At 33.7% G+C, this 26361-nt stretch overlaps 1 protein-coding gene across 20 annotated transcripts in view; it reads right to left on the bottom strand.

Annotated features, from left to right (window-relative positions):
* The window catches only part of St7l (suppression of tumorigenicity 7 like), a 255364-nt gene that overhangs the window by 182320 nt on the left and 46683 nt on the right, over nucleotides 1-26361 (bottom strand). For 18 of the 20 annotated variants that reach the window (XM_040287383.2, XM_078027022.1, XM_078027023.1 and 15 more), the window contains 3 exons: nucleotides 12268-12418; nucleotides 8738-8830; nucleotides 2297-2436 (listed from right to left, as the gene is read on the bottom strand). In XM_040287383.2, the coding sequence (XP_040143317.1) occupies nucleotides 2297-2436; nucleotides 8738-8830; nucleotides 12268-12418 (384 nt within the window). Of the gene's footprint in view, nucleotides 1-260; nucleotides 1021-1382; nucleotides 2437-8737; nucleotides 8831-12267; nucleotides 12419-26361 lie in introns of those variants that run through there. The other 2 variants (XM_013363945.4, XM_040287388.2) reach the window with 2 other exon arrangements.

Here is a 26361-nt window from a genome sequence, read left to right on the forward strand (position 1 = left end):
AGGTCTTCAGTGGTGCCTGAGGTTCTGCACCTTTAACCAGTTCCTGGGTGAAGCTGGTGCTCCTAGTGCATGGAGTGAATAACTAGAACTTGGGCCTCTAGTTCCCTTACTATTTTTTTGTCAAGGCATTTGTAAGTTGTGTTTATGAACTGGAGACTGCCCATACTATAATTATTTTCCATTAACTTTCAAATGATACCTGCCTTTGGAACTACCATATGAGAAATGCTGCTGTTACCAACCACACAAATACCCAAAGATAGTGAATAAATGTTTGTTTTATTGTTCATCAACTAGAATCACAGTATATCAATAACTTTTGGTTTAAAAAAGAAGCTTTTCACTTTCAAATATGTAATTCTTCACTCTCAAGATGCTGCTGGAGAAATGCTAAAGAACTTATGCTAAGTAATCTTTAAGACTCTTCAGGTGCAATTGGTGACCTCTTAGGTAAAGGCAGTCACTATACACCAACAAGGATGAATAGAGCATACACTGACTACACTTTGCATTAATTTTAGCTAGTAACTCATGGAACTATACTACTAACAATTGCTACATACCTACTCCAGATTTTAGATCTCCTTGCCCTATACCTCCTCCTTCCCACTCCACTGCCCTGAAAGAAACCCATGGATCATCCCTCCCATTGCTTGCCTGTATCTTTTAAATACACAGGTATGCCTTTTTCCTAGCTATTAAGTGAATGGAATTCCCTTTTTAGTCCTGTTTTTTGTTTTGTTTGTTTTTTCCATACCAGATTACACAGTAAGGTCATTTCAGTTTGAGATGCACTCAATTCCCAATCAGCACACTACAAACAACAGAGTTATGATATAATTAATCACAAACTTCCTTTTTACATTAAAAGGAAACAGAATAGTCAGTTTCCAACTTAAATATCTATACTCCCTGAACAACAGTGGAAATTCATTCTTCTTGAAGCCTGTCCCAGAATCAATGCATTCTCAGACTCCCAGGCCTATAGCCAATGGCAACTTAACACATTGTACAGTTGACCTGCAGGGAGAAAGGGAAACCAGTGCTCTTACCACTGGTGCCAGAGAAAGCCAACTGGTCTGTAAGGCACACAATAAACTATTCTTAAGACAAGCAAAGAAATTGTGAGGGAAACAGGAAGTCAGAATGGAAGCATATAGGAAAAAAATACAGAAAATAGAAGTCCAAGTAAGGACTAGTTTTTCTATGGCTCTGAGTGCTTTTATATTTGGGAATATAATGAATCAGCATTTTAAATATTTTCAAGTTTTAACTTTTATTACCTAGTAAGACTGCAAAGATTACAAGAAAAGATGGATTTCTAAAAAGTCTTCAGAGATTTTAGGAGAATTATCTTTAGTAATTTTACGTTGAGCCAGTGACAATAATTAACAAATTTATATAGAAGAATGAATAGTGATGGAACAGCCTCTTTAATATCAGTCCTTAAGTACTTAGTGAGTTGGGAAGTGGACAATTCAAAATTAAAGAGTAAATATAAAAATAAAGGCCTATCCATAGCTCTATATCCAAGATTTTGGAAGGTCTACATGAACAAACAGACAAATTAAGAGAACCTTTGAATATAGAAACACATTCTAAATGCAAGGCAAACATTCTGTCGGATCCATTTTACCTACTTATACTCCATCCTACTTGATTTTCAAGTTCAGCAAATCCTTAGAACTAATGATTTAATGTAAATGGAAAAATCAAAAGGCTAGTTTACAAAATAGGGAGCTTATTCTTTTTTTGTACTGAGTATTTAACTGAGGGGCATTTTACCACTGAGTACATCACCAGTTCTTTTTATTTTTGAGACAAAGTCGAGCCAAGTTGCTGAGGGTCTCATTAAATTGCTGAGGCTGGCCTTGAACCTGTATTCCTCCTGCCTCGGCCTCCCACGTTGCTGGGATTACAAGCATGCACCACCATGCCCAGCAAAACATGGAGGTTTTTAAAGGCCAAAGAAAGTGCAATAATGTTAAAAAAAAAATAATTTGAATGTTCTTTATCTAGTAATGAATGCTGTTTATCACTAGAAGTTATCTACAAAGAACAACTTCATAAAGTTATAGCATTGTATTCTTTAAATTTTAAAGCAACAGAAGTATATAGCTCAAATCACCAGAAATTTATGTTTGACATATTTGTGGTAGTAACTTTACAAATTGATTCCTGTAATTTACTATAACAAATATCTTTCACTGCTCATCTGGGTTAGTTCAAACAAACTAGAGATGGTGTCTTGTGTGTTTTACAAATATTCTACACAAGTCCTTGAGATCATACTTACAGCTTTAGCAAAAACACCCATGATTTCAGGAAATTGGTGAGTGAGAAGGGCTATCATTGCTGTAGAAGAACACAGTCCTGCTGTAAAATGGATGAAAAAAGGAAGCTCCTTCTTTGGATAAACAGAAACATGATGAAAGGCTGCAAAGGAAAAAGAGAAGGAATGAATTTTATTTTACAATATGATGTAAACTAGTCTTAATATTTTCAAATTAAAGTTATATATCTAAAAAACCAAAAGGAAAAATTTTTAAAGAAAAAAGTTATCTCTACCCAAGGAAGGTAAAAGAAATTAATCCATTATTAATTTCTAGCATCAACAGTATATCCACATAGCCAGATGACTGTTTTGGGGTTTGGGAACAGGATGGTATCGTGGGAAAGAACATTGATTACAAAGTCATGCTGAGGTGGTTTTGAAAAAGAGCTTTGTCACTTATTAGCTGTGTGATCATGAATAAGTTGCTAAACCCTGTAGAAGTTGCTATGGAGTTGTTAAGATGAACACTGTAAGTACTCAATAAATGAAAGTTGTTATTAATTCTTCTTCTTTGGAAGCTAAGACTAGTATAAAGAAACAGACATGTCATGGGGATTCCTAGACCACCAGTTAATAATAATTTTACACAGTTATTAATATGTTCTATATGTGCCTTTCATTGAGCACTGTAAAAATTAAACTAGAAAACCAAAGCCCTAAAATCCTGGCTATAAATGAATCCCTTGTCTTATTTTACCACATTTACATACTCATGTACCATTTTTCCAGTGGCTACAGATTTCATTACCAATTATACTCAAGTATTTATATTTTATTTAAAATTTGAAAATATCTGAATAATAATATGGAGATGAGCCTATTATAGTGCCTGACACACAGTAGGTACTCAAGAAATTTCGTGAAACTGAGAGCTATTATAAGACTTAGAATAGCTCAGGAAGTTGACTGCTCAGGGCTGGACACTAACCCAGGAATTCCTGATGTAATATCCTGCATTAGTAAGGGATGACTAATTCGGTGCTGAACCAAGGTCAGCTATAAATTTCACTTTTTTAAACATAATGATTAACAGAGAGGATTACACCTAAGCTTCTTTCAATAGCTTTATGCATCATATTATATTCAAAGTATATACGAAAAGCCAAACTCATTTAAAAAATCCAGAAAATTACCATAACTTTGAGCCATGTTTAAAGTAAAAACACAATGGAACTGAATTTTTTTAAAAATTAGAAACTGTAGACAACATTGTGCTTTAGCACCCAAAGAACCAGCAACCCCCTTGCCCTATACATCAGCTATGAAGTTGACTTCTTCCAGCAAACCAAGAGAAACAAACTCTGATATTTTAGAAGGCAGGGGATAAGACAGTAGAATTAATAATATTAGCTAAACAGTATAGCATTTTATGGCTTATAAAGTGCTCATTTGATTATTTTTCAATAACCTTGACATAGATAGCCTTCTTCCCATTTTATAAGGTAGAAAACTGCATAGCTTTAGTGGGAACATTTTCTAAAATATGAGATTTTTATACTGTAGAAGAGAACTAATTATTTCTTTTTGAATTGCTTTCTGTAGATTCATTTGTCAGTCAATGTTTGGCTAATACATCAATATAATGGATGACTGACCAGTACAGAAACACTCCCTTGGAACGAAAGTTCAAATTTCATCATTGGCTTGTAGAGAAAAATTTATCAGGAGGCATAAAAGACAAGTAAATAGCTATGTGAACTAGGGGAATAGTTCAAGCCTGAACTTATGAAGTCCATAAGCAAATTCCAGAATGCTGTAAGTCATATCAAGATTGAAGGAGAATTAAAAACAAAAAACATTAAGTACTCTTGGGTATTAGAACTCCACATTATTAAAAAGTTGTTCATTCTAACAGAAAAGTAAGAGACAGAAAAAAATAGCAATATATACTGTAATCAAACAAAATCCTCCAGTCATCTACTTCTACCTCCTGGAGTTTACACCTATATGGATTTAGAATTAATACAGGCTTGCCAAAAAATAAACTGTCTGGTCTTATAGCTTATGGCTCAACATATAAAAATAACTCCTGTTTTATTAATATCAATATGTAAAGTGGGCCTTATATTAGACAACCCTTGTAATAATTTACAAAGAAGCATTATTTTAATTGCCTTACCTAATATCTCAGATACTCCTTATTTGAAATTTTTTTTCTTCCTTTTGGTTTCTAGGATATCTACTTCTGGCTCTTGTTCTGGCTTTCTGACCACTCCTTCACTAAATTCTCAACTATTTTCCTGCTATCAGTTCCTTAGACATTTTTGTGCCCCCATGGTTCTACACTTAGTTCACTTCTTACACTATATAGTTTCCTTGTGAGATCTCAATCATGCCTAAGACTTCTTTTGCTATCTAGAGATATATAGAGAAAGAGATGCCAGGACCCCTGGAAATTTTATTTACATAGCCTGGTCCTGTCCTTAGAAGACAGCTAAATAGACCAGAAATAAACATGTGGATAAATCTGATTCTCTTTCGTAGAAGTTGCAGGATTGAGATATTATTCATTTTGTATTGTTTGTGTGAACTGATGACATGTAAACACAAAGCCACAGGGGCATCAAGTTAGACCTCTTCAGTGTCTACAAAAGGAAAGTCAAACTGCAAAGAGAAAGATATAATAAAGTAGATAAATTGGGAGAAGCAGAAATAAGAAATCATATAAAAATAAGGAGGCAGGAGTTGGGGATGTGGCTCAGTGGTAGAGCGGTAACTAGCATGCACAATGCCCTAAAACCCCAGCACACACACCCCCCCACACACACACACACGAGGCAGGATGAGAAAGGAAAAACAGAAAGTGAGAACAAGAAAAACTGAAAAAAGAGAGCCAGAGATATGCAGACAACTGGCTTCAAGAAATCCTAGTGGCCATTTATTTCCTGATCATATCTTTTATGACATCCAACTATATAAGTGTTGTTTTGGGTTTTTTGATGACTTGGTATTTTTCCAACAAATTCCCATTTATGATGAGGTTAGAATGGTTCTCTTTTACTTATAACGAGAGTATGTCTCCAACATCTATTATGTGTATATCATATACATATACTTTACAATATATATATATACACACACACAAATACATCTTAGACACATACATTATACAGATACAAAATATAAAGACTTATGTGTATGTAAAATTGATTATGTAATAAAATATTTAAGTACACATATACACACATATATTTATACACACAAACATGCATTTGTGCATAAATAAGTACAACATTATACAAACAACATAATCAAAGCCTGAACTTATCTATTTTCTCCACCTCTATTCCCAAACCTGCTCTTCCTGCTATAGAAAAGATCTGCCATTCTCAGAGTCACTGAAGTCAGAAAATTGAGATTCATCCTTGATTTCCTGAAGAGATAGGCTCAAAGTTTCCTTAAAATCTATTCCAAACATACAGCATTTAACACATTGTTTATCTATCAGTAACTTTCTATTAACCATGAGCAGCCTAGGAGTTCAGAATAGGGTAGGGAGGAAAAGATACTAATTTTTAACATTTTGTTGATTACTTACAATGTGCTTGGCATCTTTAGAAGAATAAGTTAATGAATCTAACTAATTTGAACAAAATTTATTGAATTATCTTTTATGGCGAACCTTATAAGAGAGAATTACAGGGACAATAAAGAGAATCCTGGCCCTCAAAGAGTTTACAATCTAATGTGCATATATGATTATACAACCAATGTAATTCTACATGATGTATAACAAGAAGAATGAGAAGTTATACTTCATATATGTATAATGTCTTAAAATACATTCTACTGTCATGTATAACTAATAAGAACGAATAAAAAAGATATATATAATTAAAAAGAGTTTATAATCTAGAAGAGGAGCTCTCAAAGTGCTCAGTATATTTATCTCAGCAGATGATGGAAAATAAACGACCCTAGGAGAGAAACAGCAGCATACTTAGTTTGCCATAACCTCTCCACTAGTGTATTCATTTATCTGAACTTTTTAGCTCATTAAATTTGATGGTTGTAAAACTGCAACTTTACTTCTCTAGTCTTCAGTTCTAATGGTTCAGTATAGTAAAAACTGGCACAGATTTTCATCATGAGAAAAGACGGTACTAGTGTTTAAACCCTTTCGCATGCTTACTTATCAGTTAAATCATAAAATATAAACAGAAATTTAACAGTTCACATAGAAAAGGAGTGAGGCCAAGTTTATATTACTCTTTTAAGAATTCCTTTGATAGTTTATTCTTTCTTCCTAAAGGCAAAGACTATACTGAAATACTCTCAACAATCTTGAACCCACTGATTTCTGGTTCTTCTACTTCTCCTCTGACTGTTGTTCAAACTGGGAAAGGTAGCTCCTCTAACTTTGTTCCTTATAAAAACTGTCTGGGGGCTGGGGATGTAGCTTAGTGGTAGAACACTTCCCTGGCAAAGACCTAGGTTCAATTCCCAGTACCACAAAACAAACAAAAACTGTTCTGGCTAATTTGGGTCTTTCCATATAAATTTTAGGGTCAGATTGTTATTTTTTTTTTGCAAAATCACTCCTGGGATTTTGATGGAGATTGTATTAAATCTATAGATTAATTTGAGGAAAACCTCCACCTAAATATACTGGGTCTTTCAATAAATCAACATGAAATGTCTCTCCATTTATATAGATTTCTGTCAGCAATTTTATACTTTTTAGTACAGTTGCAATTTTGTTAAATTTATTCCTAAGTATCTTAATCTCTGTTATTGAGATTAGAATTATTTTGTAAATTTCACTTTTGTGATTTTTATTGCTAGTATATAGATATAAAATCAATTTTTTTTTCGCTAGGAATCAAACCTAGGGCTAATGCTTATTAGGCAAGCATTCTAACACTGAGCTATACTCCTAAACCCAATATTTGAATGTTGGTCTTATAGACTACAACACTGCTGAACTCATTTATTTGTTCTAATAATATTTTTATGAATTTCTAAGGATATGTTACATAGCAGATCATATCATGTCATCTGTGAATAAAAGCAGTTTACTACTTCTTTGTCAATATAAATGACTTTTTTTTCCCTGTGGCTGATTACACTATGACCTCTAGTTCAATATTGGACAGAAGGTAAGAATTGGTATCTTGGCTTACTCCTGATCTTAAGGGGAAAGCATTAAGTATGATTTAATTGTTTTTTGTGGACACCCTTTATCAAGTTGAGAAAGTTCCTTTCTATTTGTAGTTTGAGAGTTTTTATCATGAATGGGTGTTTTATTAACACAGTATTGTCATGTTTTCAGATGTTAAACCAACTGTGCACTTGTGAGGTAAATCCCACTTGGTCATGATATATAATCCTCCTCTTATGTTGCTGAAGTCAGTTTGCTAATACTTTGTTGAAGATGTCTGTGCCCATATTCATAAGATTTATTGTTATAGTTTTTTTTTTCTTTTTTGTGGTACTGGGGATTGAACCCAGAGCCTCATGTATGCTTGGCAAGCATTTTTCCTTTTGAGTTACACCTCTAGCCCTAATCCATTTTATTTTATTTAAAGATGGGGTCTCACTAAAATGCTGAGGCTGGCCTTGAACTTGCAATCATTTTGCCTCAGCTTCCCAATTAGCTGGGATTACAGTCAAGTACCACCATGCCAGGTCTCAGTTTTCTTTTCTTATTATGTCTTTGTCTGGTTTTGGTATCAGGATCTCACCAAATGTGATAAGGAATGTTCACTCCTTGCTATCTGCTTTCTGACATGAGTTTGTGAAGAGTTGGTATTACTTCTTTAAAAAATGCAAGTAAGAAGACTGTTTTTATCTTTACTTTTTGTGTCCTTAATTGCATCTAGCACAGAATTTTGAACAATAAATATTTGGACATCAATTGAATTATGAAATTAGTCCTATAAGTAGTTATAAAACTATTTAAACAGTGTTCCAAATATAAACAAAAAGGACTTTTAAAATGAACAATACTTAGGAAATGCTGTGGTTTGATTGTAGTTTGTATCTCCTCCCCCTGAGGTTCATGTGCTGGGAACTTGGTCCCTAGGTAGCCAGTATTGAGAGATACAGCTTTCAAAAGGTAGGGCTTGGTAGGAGGTCCTTGGATCATTGGTGGCATGCCTTTTGAGGGATTGTGGGAAGCCAGTCTCTCTCTGCTTCTAATTCAAGATGAATCAGTTGATGTTTCTGCACATGTTCCTGCCATTGTTATCTGCTTTCTGACATGATGCTGCCACCATGACCACAGAGCCTACACAATGCCATTTCAAATCCCAAAACTGTGAGCTAAATAAATCTCTTTTTTTCCACAAGTAGCCTATGTCAGGTATTTTGTTGCAGTGATGAAAAGGTAACTAATAGAGAAAACAACCAAAAAGTCATCTAAACAATTATAAGCTTAATAAAACTAAAATATTTACTTACTAGGTAAGAGCTCTCTATCAGCAGTCTCTGTGCAGCTAGGATAAGGGTAAAATAGATGTCCTTTCTCTAATGGGTATGGAATCATTCTAAAAGCTGAAAAAAAATACATATGTTGACATTCAATTCTGTCTTATTTATCATCTAATGTATGCTATAAATAAAAAACTTACCTTGGAGATATACTTTTAAAAGTCTTTATATAATATTTTATTTTCTTTCTTAGAGCAAGATTTTAGATGAAAGACACACACAAAAGCAAAAGAATGAAACAGAAAAAGAATAGGCAAGACTTTAAAGTAGAGAACTATAAGTGTCTGGACCGACTAGAGTAAAATTAAAGGTACTGGCTGGAGCCTTCTTTGTCTCAGTCTCTTCATTACAATCATGGACTTAACTCCACAAGTATAAATTCTGCTCCTAACAGGAACCTTCATAAAACTATAATGTTTATAATTGTTGTGATCCTAACTATTGGCAAACTAAAGGAGATCTAACTTCACATGTGAGGTTCACCATGTGAACCTTAATCTAGTTCAGGGATCACCAAAGTGCACCCCTTTGGCTAAATAATTTTTTGTTATATTTTGTTTTGTTAGGGATCAATCCCAGGTCATGGTTCATTCTAAGTGAGAAATCTACCACTAAGCACACCTCCAACCCAAACTGTTTGTTCGATTTTTTGCCTTTTTTTTTTTTTTTTTGTCTTTTTTAAGACAGGGTCTTGCTAAGTTACCCAGGCTGCCCTCAAACTTGTAATTCTTCTCCCTAAGCTTCCCAAGTAGCTGCGATTACAAGTGCCCACCAGTGTCCTGGCTCTACACTATTTGTGTAAATAAAATTTTATTGGAACATAGACATGCTATTCATGGGTTGTTTCTGTGCTATAAGACTTGAGTAGATGTACAAAGACTAGAAGGCCTGCAAGGTCTGAAATAATTATTCTTGGTCGTTCACAGAAAAAGTTTGTCCACCCTTAATTTAGGTCATCACCAACTCTTGAAGAATTATCAAGAAATCCTTAATGATCTAGTCCACTAAATAGTCATCAAAATCATGATAAAGTTTTTGTTTTTTTCTTTAGTGGTTAATTCTAAAAATGTTTGTCAAAATACAGATTTTGTTTGCCACAAAGTAGTTATTTGCCCAAACTTATTCAGCAAATCAGTTATCATTTGAGGAAATCATTCATTAAGATACATAAAATGGGGCTAGGGACATAGCTCAGTTGGTATAGTGCTTGCCTTTTTTGCATAAGGCCCTGGGTTTGATCTCCAACACCACAAAAAAAAAAAAAAGAAGATACATGAAATACAGTATAAATCATAATATATTTATTGAAAATAATCATATTGTTATTGGAAATTCCTTATGTTTCAAGCAGATGGACAGGCACTAAAAATACATGTAAGATGAATGAGATAGAGCACCTGGTTTTGAGGGCCTTATAGATCACTGACAAAATCTAATTACTCAAAAACATAAAAAAATAAAGCATTCAGCAACTCAAGTTCATAATCTCAGGGTTTTGTTGTTTTGTTTCATTTTATTTCAATATTAGGGATTGAATCCAGGGACATTCTACCACTGAGTTACATCTTCTATCCTTTTTGAAAAAATCTGAAGACATGGTCTTGCTAAATTAAATTGCCCAGGTTGGACTTGAATTCGTGATGCTCCTGCCTCAGCCTCCTGAGTTGCCACCATGACCAGCTCATAAACTCAGTTTATTAATCTTATTATTGTCAATGTCAAGCACAGAGTACAACTGTTAGCAAATGGTTAATACAGAGGTTCCCAAATTTTCTTGGTTCAAGGACACATGGTGCCCTTTGTGACTGTTTTACTTTTGTTTGTTTGGTTGGTTGGTTTTTGGAGGAGATACTGGGGATTAAACCCAAAGCCTCACATGTACTAAGTGTATTCTATATTTTTCTTTTGTTTTGTGGTGCTGGAGATTGAACTCAAGTCCCCATGCATGCTAAACACGTGCTCTATCACTGAGCTACCCCCTCTGCCCTGTTCTAATATTTTAAAAATTGAACTGGTTTTGTTTTTTGGGGTAGCGGGAATTGAACTGAGGGGTACTCAACCACTGAGACACATCCCTGGCCCTATTTTGTATTTTTGTTTAGAGACAGGGCCTCACTGAGTTACTTAGCAACTTGTTTTTGTTGAGGCTGGCTTTGAACTCATGATCCTCCTACCTCAGCTTCCCAAGCCGTTGGGATTACAGGTGTGCACCACCACACCTGACTTTTGTTTTGTTTTTAGATGTAAAACTATTTTCCTCATGACTACTATTAACTCTATTCTCATTTTTTTTAAAGAGAGAGTGAGAGAGGGGAGAGGGAGGGAGGGAGGGAGGGAAGGAGAGGAAGAGAGGGGGAGAGAGAGAGAGAGAGAGAGAGAGAGAGAGAGAGAGAGAGAGAGAGAGAGAGAGAGAATTTTTAATATTTACTTTTTAGTTCTCGGCGGACACAACATCTTTGTTGGTATGTGGTGCTGAGGATCGAACCCGGGCCGCACACATGCCAGGCGAGCTCGCTACCGCTTGAGCCACATCCCCAGCCCCTATTCTCATTTTTTAACATGGTAAAATACACGTAATGCAAAATTTACCATTTTAACCACTTATGTGTCTAGTTCAGTGGCATTATATATATTCACATTGTTGTGCAACCATTATCACCATCTAGCTCCAGAACTCCTCCATCTTTCCAAAATGAAATTCAGTATACATTACATAATAATTCCCATTCTCACCTTTTCCCAACCTTCTGGCAACCAATGCACTAGGTACCTGCCTTGTTTGAGTGGAATCACACAACATTTGAGTGTCTGCCTCATTTCTCTTAGCATAATATCCTTGATTAGTACAATAGCACAACCACATTAAAAAACTTATAAATCAAAGGGGCATACATTTTCATTTTCTTTCTTTACATTTAACTTAAATGAACAAATGGCAAAATATCAACAGTTTCTCAATCTTCTTTTCTTAAATGGGGCATTAATATAAATACACTTGCTATACAAAATTACATATAAGAGGTTGTGAGGGGAATGGGAAAATAAACAAGGAGAGTAATGAATTACAGTAGATGGGGTAGAGAGAGAAGAAGGGAGGGGAGGGGAGGGGAGGGGGGATAGTAGGGGTTAGGAAAGGTAGCAGAATACAACAATTACTAATTGGGCATTATGTAAAACTGTGGATGTATAACCGATGTGATTCTGCAATCTGCATTTGGGGTAAAATTGGGAGTTCATAACCCACTTCAATCTAATGTATGAAATATGATATGTCAAGAGCTTTGTAATGTTGTGAACAACCAATAAAAAAAATGGTCAAAAAAATATATAAATACACTATTTCTTCTACAATAAACCAAACATAATGCCACTGAGCTCACTTTGAAACCAACCTTAACAACAAATCCTTACAGAAACACAGACAATCTCATTTAAAAAGTCTGCCCATGAATACAATGAATAATCAGAGATTAGTATTACATTTGGAAAAAAATACTTACTGCCTTCCCATGTACATTGCAACAGATTAAGAGCACCTTCTATTCGTTTCCAGTGCTGAAGATGAAAGAAAGCATAGGCAATTGCTTCACTATCACCTCGCTTCAAAATGTGTTCTGGAGGTAAAATTAAACTTTTCATCTCTAGTAAATACTGCAAGAATAACATGCACATAAACAAACAACAGAAAAAGAAATGTTAAACTGTGTTAAATTCAAACACCCACAAAAACATATTCAAAATGTTATAAAGCAAATTCATTAAAAACACATTAATCTTCATGAAATGACATGAAGGTCCTACAGAAACTTGTGTATAAACTGCTTATATATGCAAATTCTAAAAATCAGAATGTTCCTATAGGTAAAAATAAGGCAATACATGGCTTATGTGACCTTGCTAAATACAAAATGAAGACTCAAGCGCAGTAAATAATGTGAGAATATTTTTAAATGTGAAATTATCAAATACAGTTTTGAAATAATACTTTGTGACAACATTCAATTCTTTTTTTCTTTTATTCCCATTTTATGGGTAAAAAAACAATTGTGGAAAAATGCAATTAAATTAATACTTATTGAATGCAAACACTGTGCTTATTAGGGAATACCAAAAACAAAAACAAAAAAAAAAACAAAAAAAACCCTACCTGTTCTCTGGAGCTTCATATTATAATGGAAGATTTCTTAAGTAAATAAGTATAACCAAACTATGTCAAGGGTCTTACTAGAGGTACAAACAATGTACATGGCCACAAGGATAAGAAATTGGTTTTTGTTTTCATTTTTTTAACAGCTTTATTGAGATACAAATTCACCTCAGAATTTACCCAAAGTGTACAATTCAATGTTTTTTATTATATTCACAAATATGTGCAACCATTGCACATATTTCAAAAGGTAACACTGTATCCTTTTATCATTTTCTACTTCCTCATTTGCCTAACACCCTTAAGCAAGCACTAGCCTATTCTGTGTTTCTATAAATTTGCCTGTTCTTGACATTTCATACAAATGGAATCTTATCATATGTGGTCCTCTGTGGCTATTTTCTTTCATTTAGCATATTTTCAAGGTATATCCAGGTCATAGAACACATTGGTGCTTCATTCTTTTTTATGGTTAAATAATATTCATGTGTGTGTGTGTGTGTGTGTGTGTGTGTATTTTTAATTCATCAATAGACACATATTTGGTTGTTTTTACCTTTTTACTATTTTGAATAAGACCGTTAAAAATATTTGTGGGGCTCGGGATGTGGCTCAAGTGGTAGCGTGCTCTCCTGGCATGCGTGAGGCACTGGGTTAGATCCTCAGCACCACATAAAAATAAAATAAAGATATTGTGTCCATCTAAAACTAAAAAATATTTTAAAAAATATTTGTGTACAAGTTTTGTTGTGAACAATGTCTTCATTTTTTTTAAGGAATTACCTTGGAGCAGGAGCGCTGCATGCATGATAACTATGTTTAGGAGATATTATGATTTAGGGTCTAGAGATAAACCACTTTATGGGATTTGAGCTAATATTTAAAGATGGATAGAAACTGGATAAGCAGACTGGGAATAGGAAGTGAAGAGAAAACCAAAGGACATATTCAAAGAACAGGCTCCTCTTGAAAACAGGCACTGAACCAGAAAAGCATAGCGCAAGATGCATTGAAGGTATTGGTGAATATTCCTGTTATAGTCTATCAATTCTTCTTCATATATGAAACTGAATTCTCTCTCAAATGCTTCAGAAAAATACTCATCCTAATATTTTAATCTATAACAAAAGCAGTGTAATCACAGTTATCACAAATCATGTATAATACTTTTAGGAAGAAAGATACAAAATTAACCACTTGTATAGTTATCTTTACTATTAAGTGCTCAACTTAAAACAAAACCTTTTTTGAAAATGTTTAGTTAGTCAAATACTTCCTCCAAAGACTGAGGACAGAATGCACTTCCCTTCTATAACCAGTCTGAAACAACCTCTTTAGTCCTAAACAACTGGATGTTAATTATGAGTCATAAGGTCCAAACCATATTAATTATTTTGTAAAATATAAAACGAGAAACATTCCAGATATGTCTCAGAAGAGACAGTCTCACATTTCAAGTTAAAGTATCCCAGGCTGTTAATATAAACTGCGGTAACTATAAATGAAAGAGCTGAACTTGTAAAACACTTAAAGACTGTTTATAAGCAATAAAATTCCAGGGAGAATTTTAAAATCAAAAGGTTATAGTGGTTTCAAATTTAAACCTTAGGTTATTAATACATAGGTATTCATCATATTGATACATCTGAAATAATTTCTTCTTTATGAAATGTGTCTCTCCAATTATTACTGAGCTAATGCCCATCTTTAATTACTTTTACTCTTGATGTCTCTCTATGGCTCTATCCTCAAAGTGTAAGAATGCAGTCTGCTCATCGATTTATTTTAGCAGATGTCACAAACTATGAGATTATTTACTAATCCAGTTTGGGGACTTAACATTTCCCATTCAGTTTCTTAAAGGAATGCAGCAGAGGTTGTGTCCTGGTCAAGCAAAGCCCATTTGCTGCCTGGTTGGGTTTTTTCCCCTTAGTGCCTTGGGCCTATATTCAAGAGGGTAATATTCTTTCTAATCCTCTCTAATCCTTGCCCATTTTTTTGAAACACAGTAAAAGATCACTCACACCAGGCAGCTGTGGGAAAAAGGACTCAAATAGCTGACCTCTGACATGACTCCTTACACTCTTTGCAAGTGCACTAAGAGCTTCTTCAGTAAGATGCAAAGAAAATGTGGTAATCAGTGCCTTCACCATCATAAAAAGAGTATCTCATTTTCAGAAGAAAACTGTTTATTTCTTAAACCAGGTATTTTTGTTTGAAATTCTGCTTTATTTTATAGAGAAGATAAAATTCCAAATCATTTTTAGAGAGTTTTAGAACCCAACAGTTTAGTTTAAAACCCCAATTTAGCATACTGATAACCACTTAGCATATGTAACCAAAGTTATTCAGTTAACAATGATTCAGTAAAACATGTGTTTCAGAAACTATCAATTTGATTTATCAAGAAAACACTTTTTGAATAACTATATACCTATATTTTCACTGCTAAATAATCTTACGTGTCAATTCAGATAAGAATGAACAACATATGACATCCATTAGGAAATTATAATTCAGGATTTTATATTTTTAAATATTTTGCTATTTAATTATTTTGTATACTACCTTATTTTTTATATCAGCAAATGTGCTTTTCAATTTGACTTTAAAGCAAAGCAATTTTTCAATTTGACACTGAAATAAAATTTGGTTCCCAAAATATAAGAGAAATATTTCAATTTATGAAAAACGTATCGAAAGAGCTCAGGGCAAGTTTATGGTAAAGTGTGTGCTAAGCATGCATAAGGCCCTAGGTTCAATCTCTGGTGCAAGCATGTGAACACACATACGAGCATTTAAAATAAGTTATAGTTTTATATTTTTTTGATCACCTTCATAAAGCGATATTCTGGAATTTCTGCTACATATGCTGTAAATTGCTGCACAATAAAAATTTTCATATTCCACTATAGCATCTAGAATATTACAGTACCCAAAGCAAACACCAAAATAATGAACTGAGCTGACCTGATATACACAGCTAAAATATTTTAAAATTCATATTTCAGGTTTTACTTAAAGATATTTTCTGATTCTCTGCGCAAATTAAAACCAAACAAAAACAAAAAACCTCCAACCCCCACTATAATATACTGACTCCATTTTTCTCCCAAAGTAGGATCAAACTGTTATGAATCATTTTTTACTTCTTACATTTTGTAATCTGTATCTATATAAATCTAACAGTTAAAATTATTATAGAGTAGTCCATTAAAAATGGAATTAAACTGGGCATGATGGCACGTCTATAATCCCAGCTTACTTGTGAAGCTGAGGCAGAAGGATCTCAAGTTTGAGGCCAGCCTAGGCAACTTGGTAAGACCCTGTCTCAAAATAAAAAATAAAAAGAGGGCTCAGTGGTAAATGTTCCCTGGGTTTAATTCCAGAATTAAAAAATAAAAAAATAAATAAATGTGAATTATTTTATAATGTAAGAAATAAGATCATACTGGAATTCACTACCATCCTTAAAAGGTTAAAAACAGTATCATTAACCAAAATTTGTAAAACGTTTTAAAAAAAATGGCTTAAAAAGTTCAAGAAATGATGGGCATAGTTTTGCACTCTGAATTTAACTCAGTCTTTCAAGCTACAGACATGTCTACTTAGCAATATTTATTGAGTGCTTGTCATATGCTAGGTGGAGTACTGAACATAAAATGAATAAGAGTCTGCCCTTATTCACAGGGAATAGGGAGAGAAATATAAATGAGACCAAAAACAAAGAAACAAAAGATATGATTGAACGAACAGAGGAAAGAACCATTATCTCTACTTGAGAAAACTGGGACAGACTCTCTTAAAAAGGAGACAACAATGGGCAAGGGCTTGGGCAGTGAGTAGGAACTTGCCAAGTAGAGAAACGACTGGGCATATATACAATGGTAGTAGGATATGATGAGACATGAAAGATTATTATGAACAGTGACACTGGAGATAAGGCGGCAGAAGTGACAAGAAGTAAGGCTGGAGACCCAGACTGTGAAGGGCTCCTATATGCATAGTACTAAGGCATGGGTTCTTATCCTGTATGTAATAGGAAATAAGTAAGGCCTTTAAACAAGGTAAGATTTAGTAGCTAGACAGGTAAGATTTAGTAGGTAGACAACTCTGGTGACAGCCTGAGTGAAGAGGGGCTGATGGCAGGGAGACCACTGAGAAATCTGCCTTAATAGCTCACACAGAGACGGTAAAGTACTGAGGTGATTTCTATATCTGTGGTGCTTAGATATGCATAGAAAATGTCTGGCAATATATACAACAAACACACAGAGGTTACTTCAGAGAATTAAAATTGGGAATTAGGGGGCTGGGATTGTGGCTTAGCGGTAGAGCGCTCACCTAGCACGGGCGGGACTCGGGTTCGATCCTCAGCACCACATAAAAATAAAATAAAAAGATGCTGTGTCCACCGAAAACTAAATAAAATTAGGAATTAGACGACTGGGGATTTTTTACATTACAAACTCCTGAAAGTGATTTTTTTTCCCAAAACTATCCACTACTTTTATCATTTTAAGTATAAGTAGTGAGTGGGCTGGGCATATGGCTCAGTGGTGGGACACTTGCCTAGCATGCACAAGGCACTGGGTTCAATGCCCAGTATCACAAAAGAAAAAGCATAGGTTGTAAAAGTGAACAATGGTCACCAAACATAGGAATGACTAGATAATAAAAACATTGCAAAGGTTATAATATGAATTGGAAATTTGGAAAGGGCAGAAATAAAGGTTAATGAAGAGAAGAGGATAATAAAGCTATAAATCAAAAATACAGAAATAAGGAAAGAGAGGCAGTTTGGAGAAAATACTTAAAAATAAATTTAAAAATTCAGTTTGAAATATATTAAAATGTCTGAAGTACGCATGTCAGTAAGGATTTCCATAACCAGATAGAAACACAAGTCTGTAGATGAAGAGGGAAGCCAGAGTTAAAAGATACAATTTGGAAATTATTAGTAAATAAAATATAGCTGAAGACATGAACCAAAGCTAGTTTCTAATATGTGCTTCAGGATCCTCCATGCTGCCTCTGAATGACTCAATTGTTATATCTATAATAAATCAGAAAATGCTTGGGACAAAACTAGTGTTGAATAGACTTTATTCAAATAATTATCTTAGTTCCTTGCTTTTTACTAAAAACACAAAGATTAAGGCTACTCTGGAAGCTATAACTAAAAAGACACAGTGCTATATGATCAGATGATTTCTTTTCTTTTCTTTTCTTTTTTCCCTTGTGGTACTAGGGATCGAACTCAGGGTCTCATGCATGGATGGTTTCTTTTATGACTCTAAAGCCATACCTATGCTTACACTCAAATTCACTTTAATTTTGAACAGCTTTGATCTTTATAATTTATCTCTAGATTACTTTTTTCTATTACTTTGTAAATCTTATAACAGCTTTTGACCAAAAGCAATATAATTCTGACCTGAAGTAATGATAATGCTTTATAATCTTCCTCTTAAAAGCAGAGGTTAAAGAAAAATCTCTCTGAAGACATCTGAAATTAAGGTACTTTGCTCTTGATCAGTCATGCACACAAAGAACCAATTTATCTCTGCAATTAGTGTTCTCAGTGCACATTCTATGAGATCGGACAGGCAGGCTGAATGCAAGAGTCTGTGTGGATATGTATTAGAGGGAGACTACTGATAGTTCCCAGATAGAAAGCAAATAAAATTGCTATGTGAATAAAGTAAGGAAAACATAATACTACCTACAGCCTCAGGAGTAAAGGGAAAATGACCTCATATGGAAGGGACAGGGAAGAAGTGTTACTGAGGGCACTCATCATAGGAAAACTCCCTTCCAATCATCCAACAGAGTTACATGTCAAGAGATAAGCATTCCATATCTCAATTCTTCTATTTAGGCCACAATACAACATAATAAAAAGGCAAAGGTCTTACTGTGCTCTAAGCTTTGGTCCCAGACTTGAATACTACTTTTCTTGTTGTTTTACTTTTGCTGTGCCACTCAGAATCTCAATTCAGTAGGGTTCCCTCTTATCTTTTATATATGCCACTAATATAGGAAGTTTAGCCAATGAAAGGCAAACACACTGCTAAAGAGATACTATCATCTATACATGTATAAGACTCCTAACATCCTAAATGCTTCCATTCCTGATCAACCAGAATGGACTTTAATTCCTATTAAAACCCCTCTGGCACTAATAAAAGGTAAAAGATATGGTCTTTCTTGGCAAAACAACACTAAAAATAGTTTTATTGTAAAGTAAGAAATAATAATGTTAAAAAGCTACAGATATATTCCTAAATATGTACTCAAGTTACAGAGTTTTTAATAAACAAGTTTTTATTATTGTTTTATTTTTTAATCTTCTACTTTTCTCTTTCCCTAAGGACTTCTATAAGGCACAAATTATTCTGTTAATTAATTTTAGTTTAATTCCTTTTTCATTATCTTTACCTTCACCTCAACACAATAAAGAACTCCTCAAACCTTATACATTCTAAGACTATAAATGCTAAAATAATATTCACAGAGAAAAAGCAAACTGGTAAAGATCAAAGGGAATGACGACTATGGTAATTAATACTGTTGCCTCATACTCAGACACTATGTTAAGAACTTTACATATATTATCTTATTTAATCAGAAGACACAACACTTTTGTAGTGCTTCCTATGCTGAGTTGGATTCTTTTTTATTATAGTTTAAAACACAAAGATCTCACAAATGCATTTTAATGAGTTTCAACAAATATAGAAAAGTAATAAACAAATTAAGACACACAATATTCCTGTCACCCCAGAAAATTCTCATTTGCAGTTAATTACCCATTCTGATCACTTGAGGCAAACACTGTTTTCATTTTTATCAGCACAGATTACTATTTGCCTTTTCTTGAACTTCATATCAATGGAATTACTCAGTATCTACTTATTTGTGCACTTTATTTTTGAGTTTCATTCATATTTTGCTTATATCACTAGTTCTTTTTCAATTTCTGAATAGCATCCTACTGACTATACTGCAATTTGTTTATTTACCTATTGATGGACATTTGGGTTGTTTCCACTTTGTGGCTGCTGTTAATAAAGCTGCTATGAACATTCATCTCCACATCTTTTTGTGGACATATGCTTTCATATCTATTAGGAATATACCTTAGAGTAGCATTGCTGGGTCACAGCTTGAAGTATATGTTGACAAGAACTTCGCTTTCTACTGTCCATGGTGGTGCACACCTGTAATCCCAGCAACTTGGGATACTGACACAGGAGGATTGCAAGTTTGAGGTCAGCCTCAGCAATTTAGCAAGACCCTATCTCTAAATAAAATATAAAAAAGGGTTAAGAATGGGGCTCAGTGGTTAAGCACCCTTGGGTTCAATCCCCAGTACAAAAAAAAAAAAGAGGAGAGACAGTTTTCCAATGTGGTTGTATCATTTTGTAGTCCTTAGCAGTAATATATGAAAGTACTCTCACATTCTTACCAACATTTTATTAGTCTTCTTAGATTTAGCCATTCTGGTAGGTTTGAAATGATACTTTGCATTTCTCTGGTGACTAATGATGTTAAGCACATCTCTATGTGTTTATTGGACATTTTAATACTGTCTTTTGTGAAGGATCTGTTTCAGGCTTTTGCTCATTTCTTACATTGTCTCTTTATATTTCTGGTTATGAATCCTTGGCCAGACAACCATATCACAAATATTTTTTCCATATCCTAGTTTGTCTTTTCATTGTATTATACTGTTTAAGATAAGCAGAATTTTAAATTTTTGATATAGTCCAGGTCATAATTTTTTTCCTCTTATAATTAAGTACCTTGACTTAGGAAGTCTTTGCCTATACCAAGGTTGTGTATAATTTTAGCTTCTACATTTAGATCAATGATCCATCCCCAAATAATCTGTGTATGGGATTATTTGAGAAAAAGGATATAGATATGCATAGTTAGACATCATCTGTTGAAATGTTTCCTCTCCTCCATTGAGTTGCATTGGTGCCTTTGTCAAAAGTAAATTGAGAGTATATATGAGGGTATGTCTCTATACTTTCTGTTCTGTGATTTGTTTGTATTTATTTACTTAAGTACTGGTAATTAAATCCAGGGGTGCTCTACCACTGAGCTACATCCCAAGTCCTTTTCATTTATTAATTTGAGACAGGGTCTTGCTAAGTTGCTGAGCCTGGGCTTGAATTTGTGACCCTCCTGACTCAACCTCCATAGTTGCTGGGATTATGAATGTGTGCCACTATGCGCAATCTGTGATTTTATTTTTTAAGTAATTTTTTAAATTTAAAGATAAAAGTACAACTTAGAAGAATGTGGCAGTAGTATGCCTATAAAAAATCTTCAGTGAAATATTACAACAAGCTATTGCTAGACCCTACATTAAAGCTGGACAACAGTGGCCAGCCATATTGGCCATAATCTTGGTAGGCCAAGACAGGAGTTTGAAGCCAGCCTGGACAATTGAGTAAGACCCCCTCTCAAAAAAAAAATAAATAAATAAATAAATAAATGGGTCAGAACTTCATGGTAGAACACTTGTCTAGCATGTGTGAGGCCCTGGGTTCAATTCCCAATACTGAAAAAAAAAAAAAAAGTTGGACAATACTGTTATAATTGACGTATAGAGTATCACGATAAGAATAATTATATCAGTCAGGTGCAGTGGCACATGCCTATAATCCCAGCAGCTTGGGAGGTTGAGGCAGGAGGATCCTGAGCCCAAAGCCAGCCTCAGCAATAGGGAGGCCCCTCAGGAACTCAGTGAGACCCTGTCTCTAAATAAAATCAAAATAGGGCTGGGGATGTGGCTCAGTGGTTGAGTGTCCCCGAGTTTAATCCCTGGTACCAGGAAAAAAAAAAAAAAAAGACAGAACAATTACGTCTACAGCAGATCACTGACATTCATGGATCTAATATTTAAAATTTCAATTATCTATTGAAGTTCTAAACATCCATGATTTAAAGCAACCATGATTTTGCTAAGACACATTTGGATTGCGCGCTGAGGCTTGTGCATAAACATAACTTATCTAAGCCTAGCAAAATCTTCAACATCTATAACTGACAAGGTTCTTGATTGATTTTCTTGGTTACTTTTCATAGGTGAAATTGCATGTGATTGTGGTATTTTAAAATATATTATACAATGATTTTGGGCATATTTATCAAGAGCATCAATGGCCTACTGTAATAATAATGTTAAAATACCTGCTATAATAAATAAAAAGACAATAAAATACTTTTCATAATTAAAAAAAAAACTGGGGTGGGGGGCAGAGCTCAGACAAGCATGTTCAAGAGCCTGGATTTTTTGATTCCCTAGTAATGAATTAAAAAAATAATTAAAAATATGTAAGAGAATAGAACAGACTTTTTTTAAGATGAGCAAATGAACAATAAGCACATTAAAAGATGTTCAATATCACTCGTCACTAGGGAAATGCAAATAAAAACTTCATTATTTCATTATTACTTCATATCCTATAGGATAACTTCAATTTAAAAAGACAGACAATAACAAAATTGAAACCATTAAATCTTGCTGGTGGGAATGTAAGATAAGTGTAGCTACTTTATAAAACAGTTTCATAGTCTCTTACAAATTAAGCATAGAATTACTACTCTACAACCCATCAATTCCACCCTAGGTATTTACCCAAGAGAAATGAAAATATATGCTCACAAAAAACTTGTAATGAATGTTCAAAATAACATATTTACACTGGTCAAAAAGTGGGACCAACCCAACTGATGAACATGTAAAATGTGGCATACCCATATAATAGAATAATATTCATACATAAAAAGTCACGGAAAGGAGTCAGACACAAAAGACCACATATTATTAATCCACTTATATGAAAATCCCAGAATAGGTTAAGTCCATACAAACAGAATTAGTGGTAGCCAGGGCTGAGGATAGGAGGAATGAAAGTGACTACTAATAGGTACAGAAACAGGGTTTCTCTCTGCAGTAATGAAAACATTTTAGAATTAGACAGTAATAATAATTTTACTATCTTGTGAATATTTTAATAACCACTGAACTATATACTTTAAAAGAGTAAATTTTATAGTATACAAATTATCTCAATAGAAAAAGAAAGAAAACTACTTAATGATTGCATAATAAAGAATATGAGACACTAAAATGAATGAAACAGGATGCTGTGGAATATTGAGAATATATGAAACATTTTCAACCAAAAAATTTTAAAAAGACTATTCTATAGTGGATGAAGGTACAGAATTCTTTTCTTGTTTGGTGACTCAGGAAAAGAAAAAAAAATTGTTGAACCAAAGCCACAGCCAGATAATGAAGAACAAGTCAAAAACCCATGCTTTTTAATTTTTTTTATGGTAGTACTATCATAGTTATTATACACTGAAATTCATTCAGTAGAATAAAAATATCTATACAGGCAATCAAAAAGCAAATTTATAGCCTGAAGAGGTTTATATAATCCTTCTCTCTACAGTCCTTCTAATAGTTTCCAGCTTTAACAAATTGCATGGCTCTAGTGCTACAGCCTACAGAAATCTGTTATAGCTATGTGGAAAATAGCCAAAAAACATTTCTTACTAAAATCCGGTGTCATTTTATTGCTACTATTCATACAACCATCTGACAAATTTGCATAATTCATTTGTAAGAATAAAAGAAGCCTTAAAAATAAATCTATATACATACAGAGATGCATATATATATACACATATATACATATATATTCTTAAACAATACTGTTCATTCAGGTTAATAAGTTATCAGAAGTTTGAGGAAGAAATCCCCTAAAGCCCTTTATCTTTTCTTGCCTCCAGCTGGGAGTTAGGAAGAGACCATAACAAGAAAGGGAAAAAGAGGTCTGTACATACTTCATCACTTATAAAACCTGGCAAAAACAGCCACAAATTCCAGAGCTCTCCCAGTTCATGTAACATTAATATCATTTAAGTGGGATATTATTCAAGTTGATGGAGTTTAAAATTTCCTAAATTCAAGTTTAAAAAACCTTAATAATTATTTTTTGATAACACTTGACTTAAAGTGTCTATGCGCAAAACAATCTAAGTTTAAAGCACTATACACTACTTGGCTGGATATTTTGATAGAGTTGAACTGTCAACTGCTTTGCTATTTAGTTGAAGGGGAAATGTATAAATTTTTTACCCATCAATGAGAATGATTAAAAAGTGTTAAAGTTATGTGTATACACATAAAATAATTTTATTGTTATATTTTACATATGATAAAGTTTACCACTGTAAGTACAAAGGTTAATTGAAGATTTTCAGTAAATTTATACAATTGTGCAACTATCACCATGAAAACTTCTCTCACGCCAATTTGCAATCAACTCCAAATTCCACCCTCAGCCCAGGAAACCACTGATCTTTTTTTTTTTTTTTTTTAGTTGTTCAATGAATCTTTATTTTATTTATTTATATGTGGTACTGGAACTCAAACCCAGTGCCTCACACATGCTAGGCAAGTGCTCTACCACTGAGCCACAACCCCAGCTCCCATTAATCTGTTTTTTATGTGTATAATTTTACCTTTATTAAGAAATATAAAAATAGAATCATATGTAGTTACCTTTTGTCACTGGCTCTTTTTATTCAGCATAAAGTAATTGAGGCTTTTCCATGTTACTGTATGTGCTAATAACCTGTTTTTTTTTTTTATTGCTAAGTAGTATCCCATTGTAGGGATACACCACAATTTATTCGTTTACATATCTCAATTATTTCAAGTTTTGGGTTACTGTGACTAATTCTGCTATGAAAATTTGCATACAAAATCTTTGGACTTATGTTTTCATTGCTCTTGAGTACATTCCTAGGGATGGAATTGCTGGGTCGAATGGTAAATAAACAGTTAACTGCAAAACTGTTTCCCAAAGTAGCAAGACCATTTAATATGTCCAGGGCAATGAATGAAGTTTCTTCACATCCTTGCCAATATTTGATGTTGTCAATATTAGTGAGTATAACTATTCTAATAGGCATGAGGTAGTACATTGTGGTTTCATTTCCCTAATGATGAACGTTGCTGAATACCTTTTCATGTACTTATTAGCTATTCATGTTTTTGGAGAAATAACTGTTCAAATCCTTTACCCATGTTTTTAGTGTGCTGTCTGTCCTCCAGTTCCAAACACATTCTAGATACAAGTCTTTTAATAAATAAATAATTAGCAAATTATGTTCTCCCAGTCTGTGGCTTATCTTTTCATTTTCTTATGGTATCTTCCTCCCCCACTACCTACCACCAGCCACCTGGTACTAGGGATTGAACACAGTGGTGCTCTAGCTACATCCCCAGCCCTTTTACTATTTTTAAATTTTGAGACAGGGTCTTGCTAAGTTGCACAGGCTAGATTCGAACCCGAGATCCACCTGCTTCAGCCTCTCAGGATTTCAGGTGTACACCACCATGCCTGGCAAGTTTCCAATTGTGAAGAAATCCAATTTACCAAGTTTTCTCTAATGGATCATGCTTTTGAAGAAATCTTTCCCTAACCCAAGATCACAAAGATTTTCTTCCATGTTTCCTTCTGAAAGTTTTATAATTTTATTCTTAGAATTAAATCCATGATCCATTTTTAGTTCACTTTTGAATGAGGGAAGGATCTACATGTTTTGTTTTGGTATACAGATACCCAATTATTCCAGCACCATTTGTTGAAAGTTAATTGCCTTAGGTCAATTGATTTTATTTTATGTGAGTTAATTTTAGGACACAGTATTATTTTACACTGATCTATACTTTAAGCCAATTTTATAGTAATTACTATAGATTTAAAATGTACTAGAATTGGGTAGGGTAAGTGCTCCAGTCTTGTTTAGTTTTCTCAAAACTGTGGCTATTCTAGGTTCTCTGCATTTCCACATAAATTTTAGGATGATTTTGTCAATTTCTACAAACAAACTTACTTGGATTTTGACAGGAACTGTATTGTTATAGATCAATTTGAGGAGAGCTGTACTCTTAAAAATATGGAGTCTTCTAATATATAAATGTATATACATATATCATTTTATTTAGGTCTTCTTTAGTTTCTCTCTGAATTGTTTCACAGAGTTTCTGTGTGTGTATAAACTAAAAAAAAATATGTCTCTAAAAGCATTCTAGATTGTTTTGTTTTTTGCTTATCACAGTGCTAGGAACTGAACTCAGAGGTGCTCTAGCACTGAGCTACAACCCCAGCCTCCTTTCTCATTTTTGCTTTTTTAAATTTTGAGACAGACAATAAAGATATTTTAAATCTTCTATATTAATTAATGTTATTAATATTAAGTGTATATTTATATCTAAACAGAGCACATATGTGTTTCAAATAAACTAACATAGAAATGACATGCAGAACCTATAGTTCACATAAAAATGATATGTAATGATTTAAGTAAACTTTTTTTTTCCCATAGAAGTTTTAGGTAAACAAAAAAT

The sequence above is a fragment of the Ictidomys tridecemlineatus genome, chromosome 11 (assembly GCF_052094955.1).
Source record: "Ictidomys tridecemlineatus isolate mIctTri1 chromosome 11, mIctTri1.hap1, whole genome shotgun sequence".
NCBI lineage: Eukaryota > Metazoa > Chordata > Mammalia > Rodentia > Sciuridae > Ictidomys > Ictidomys tridecemlineatus.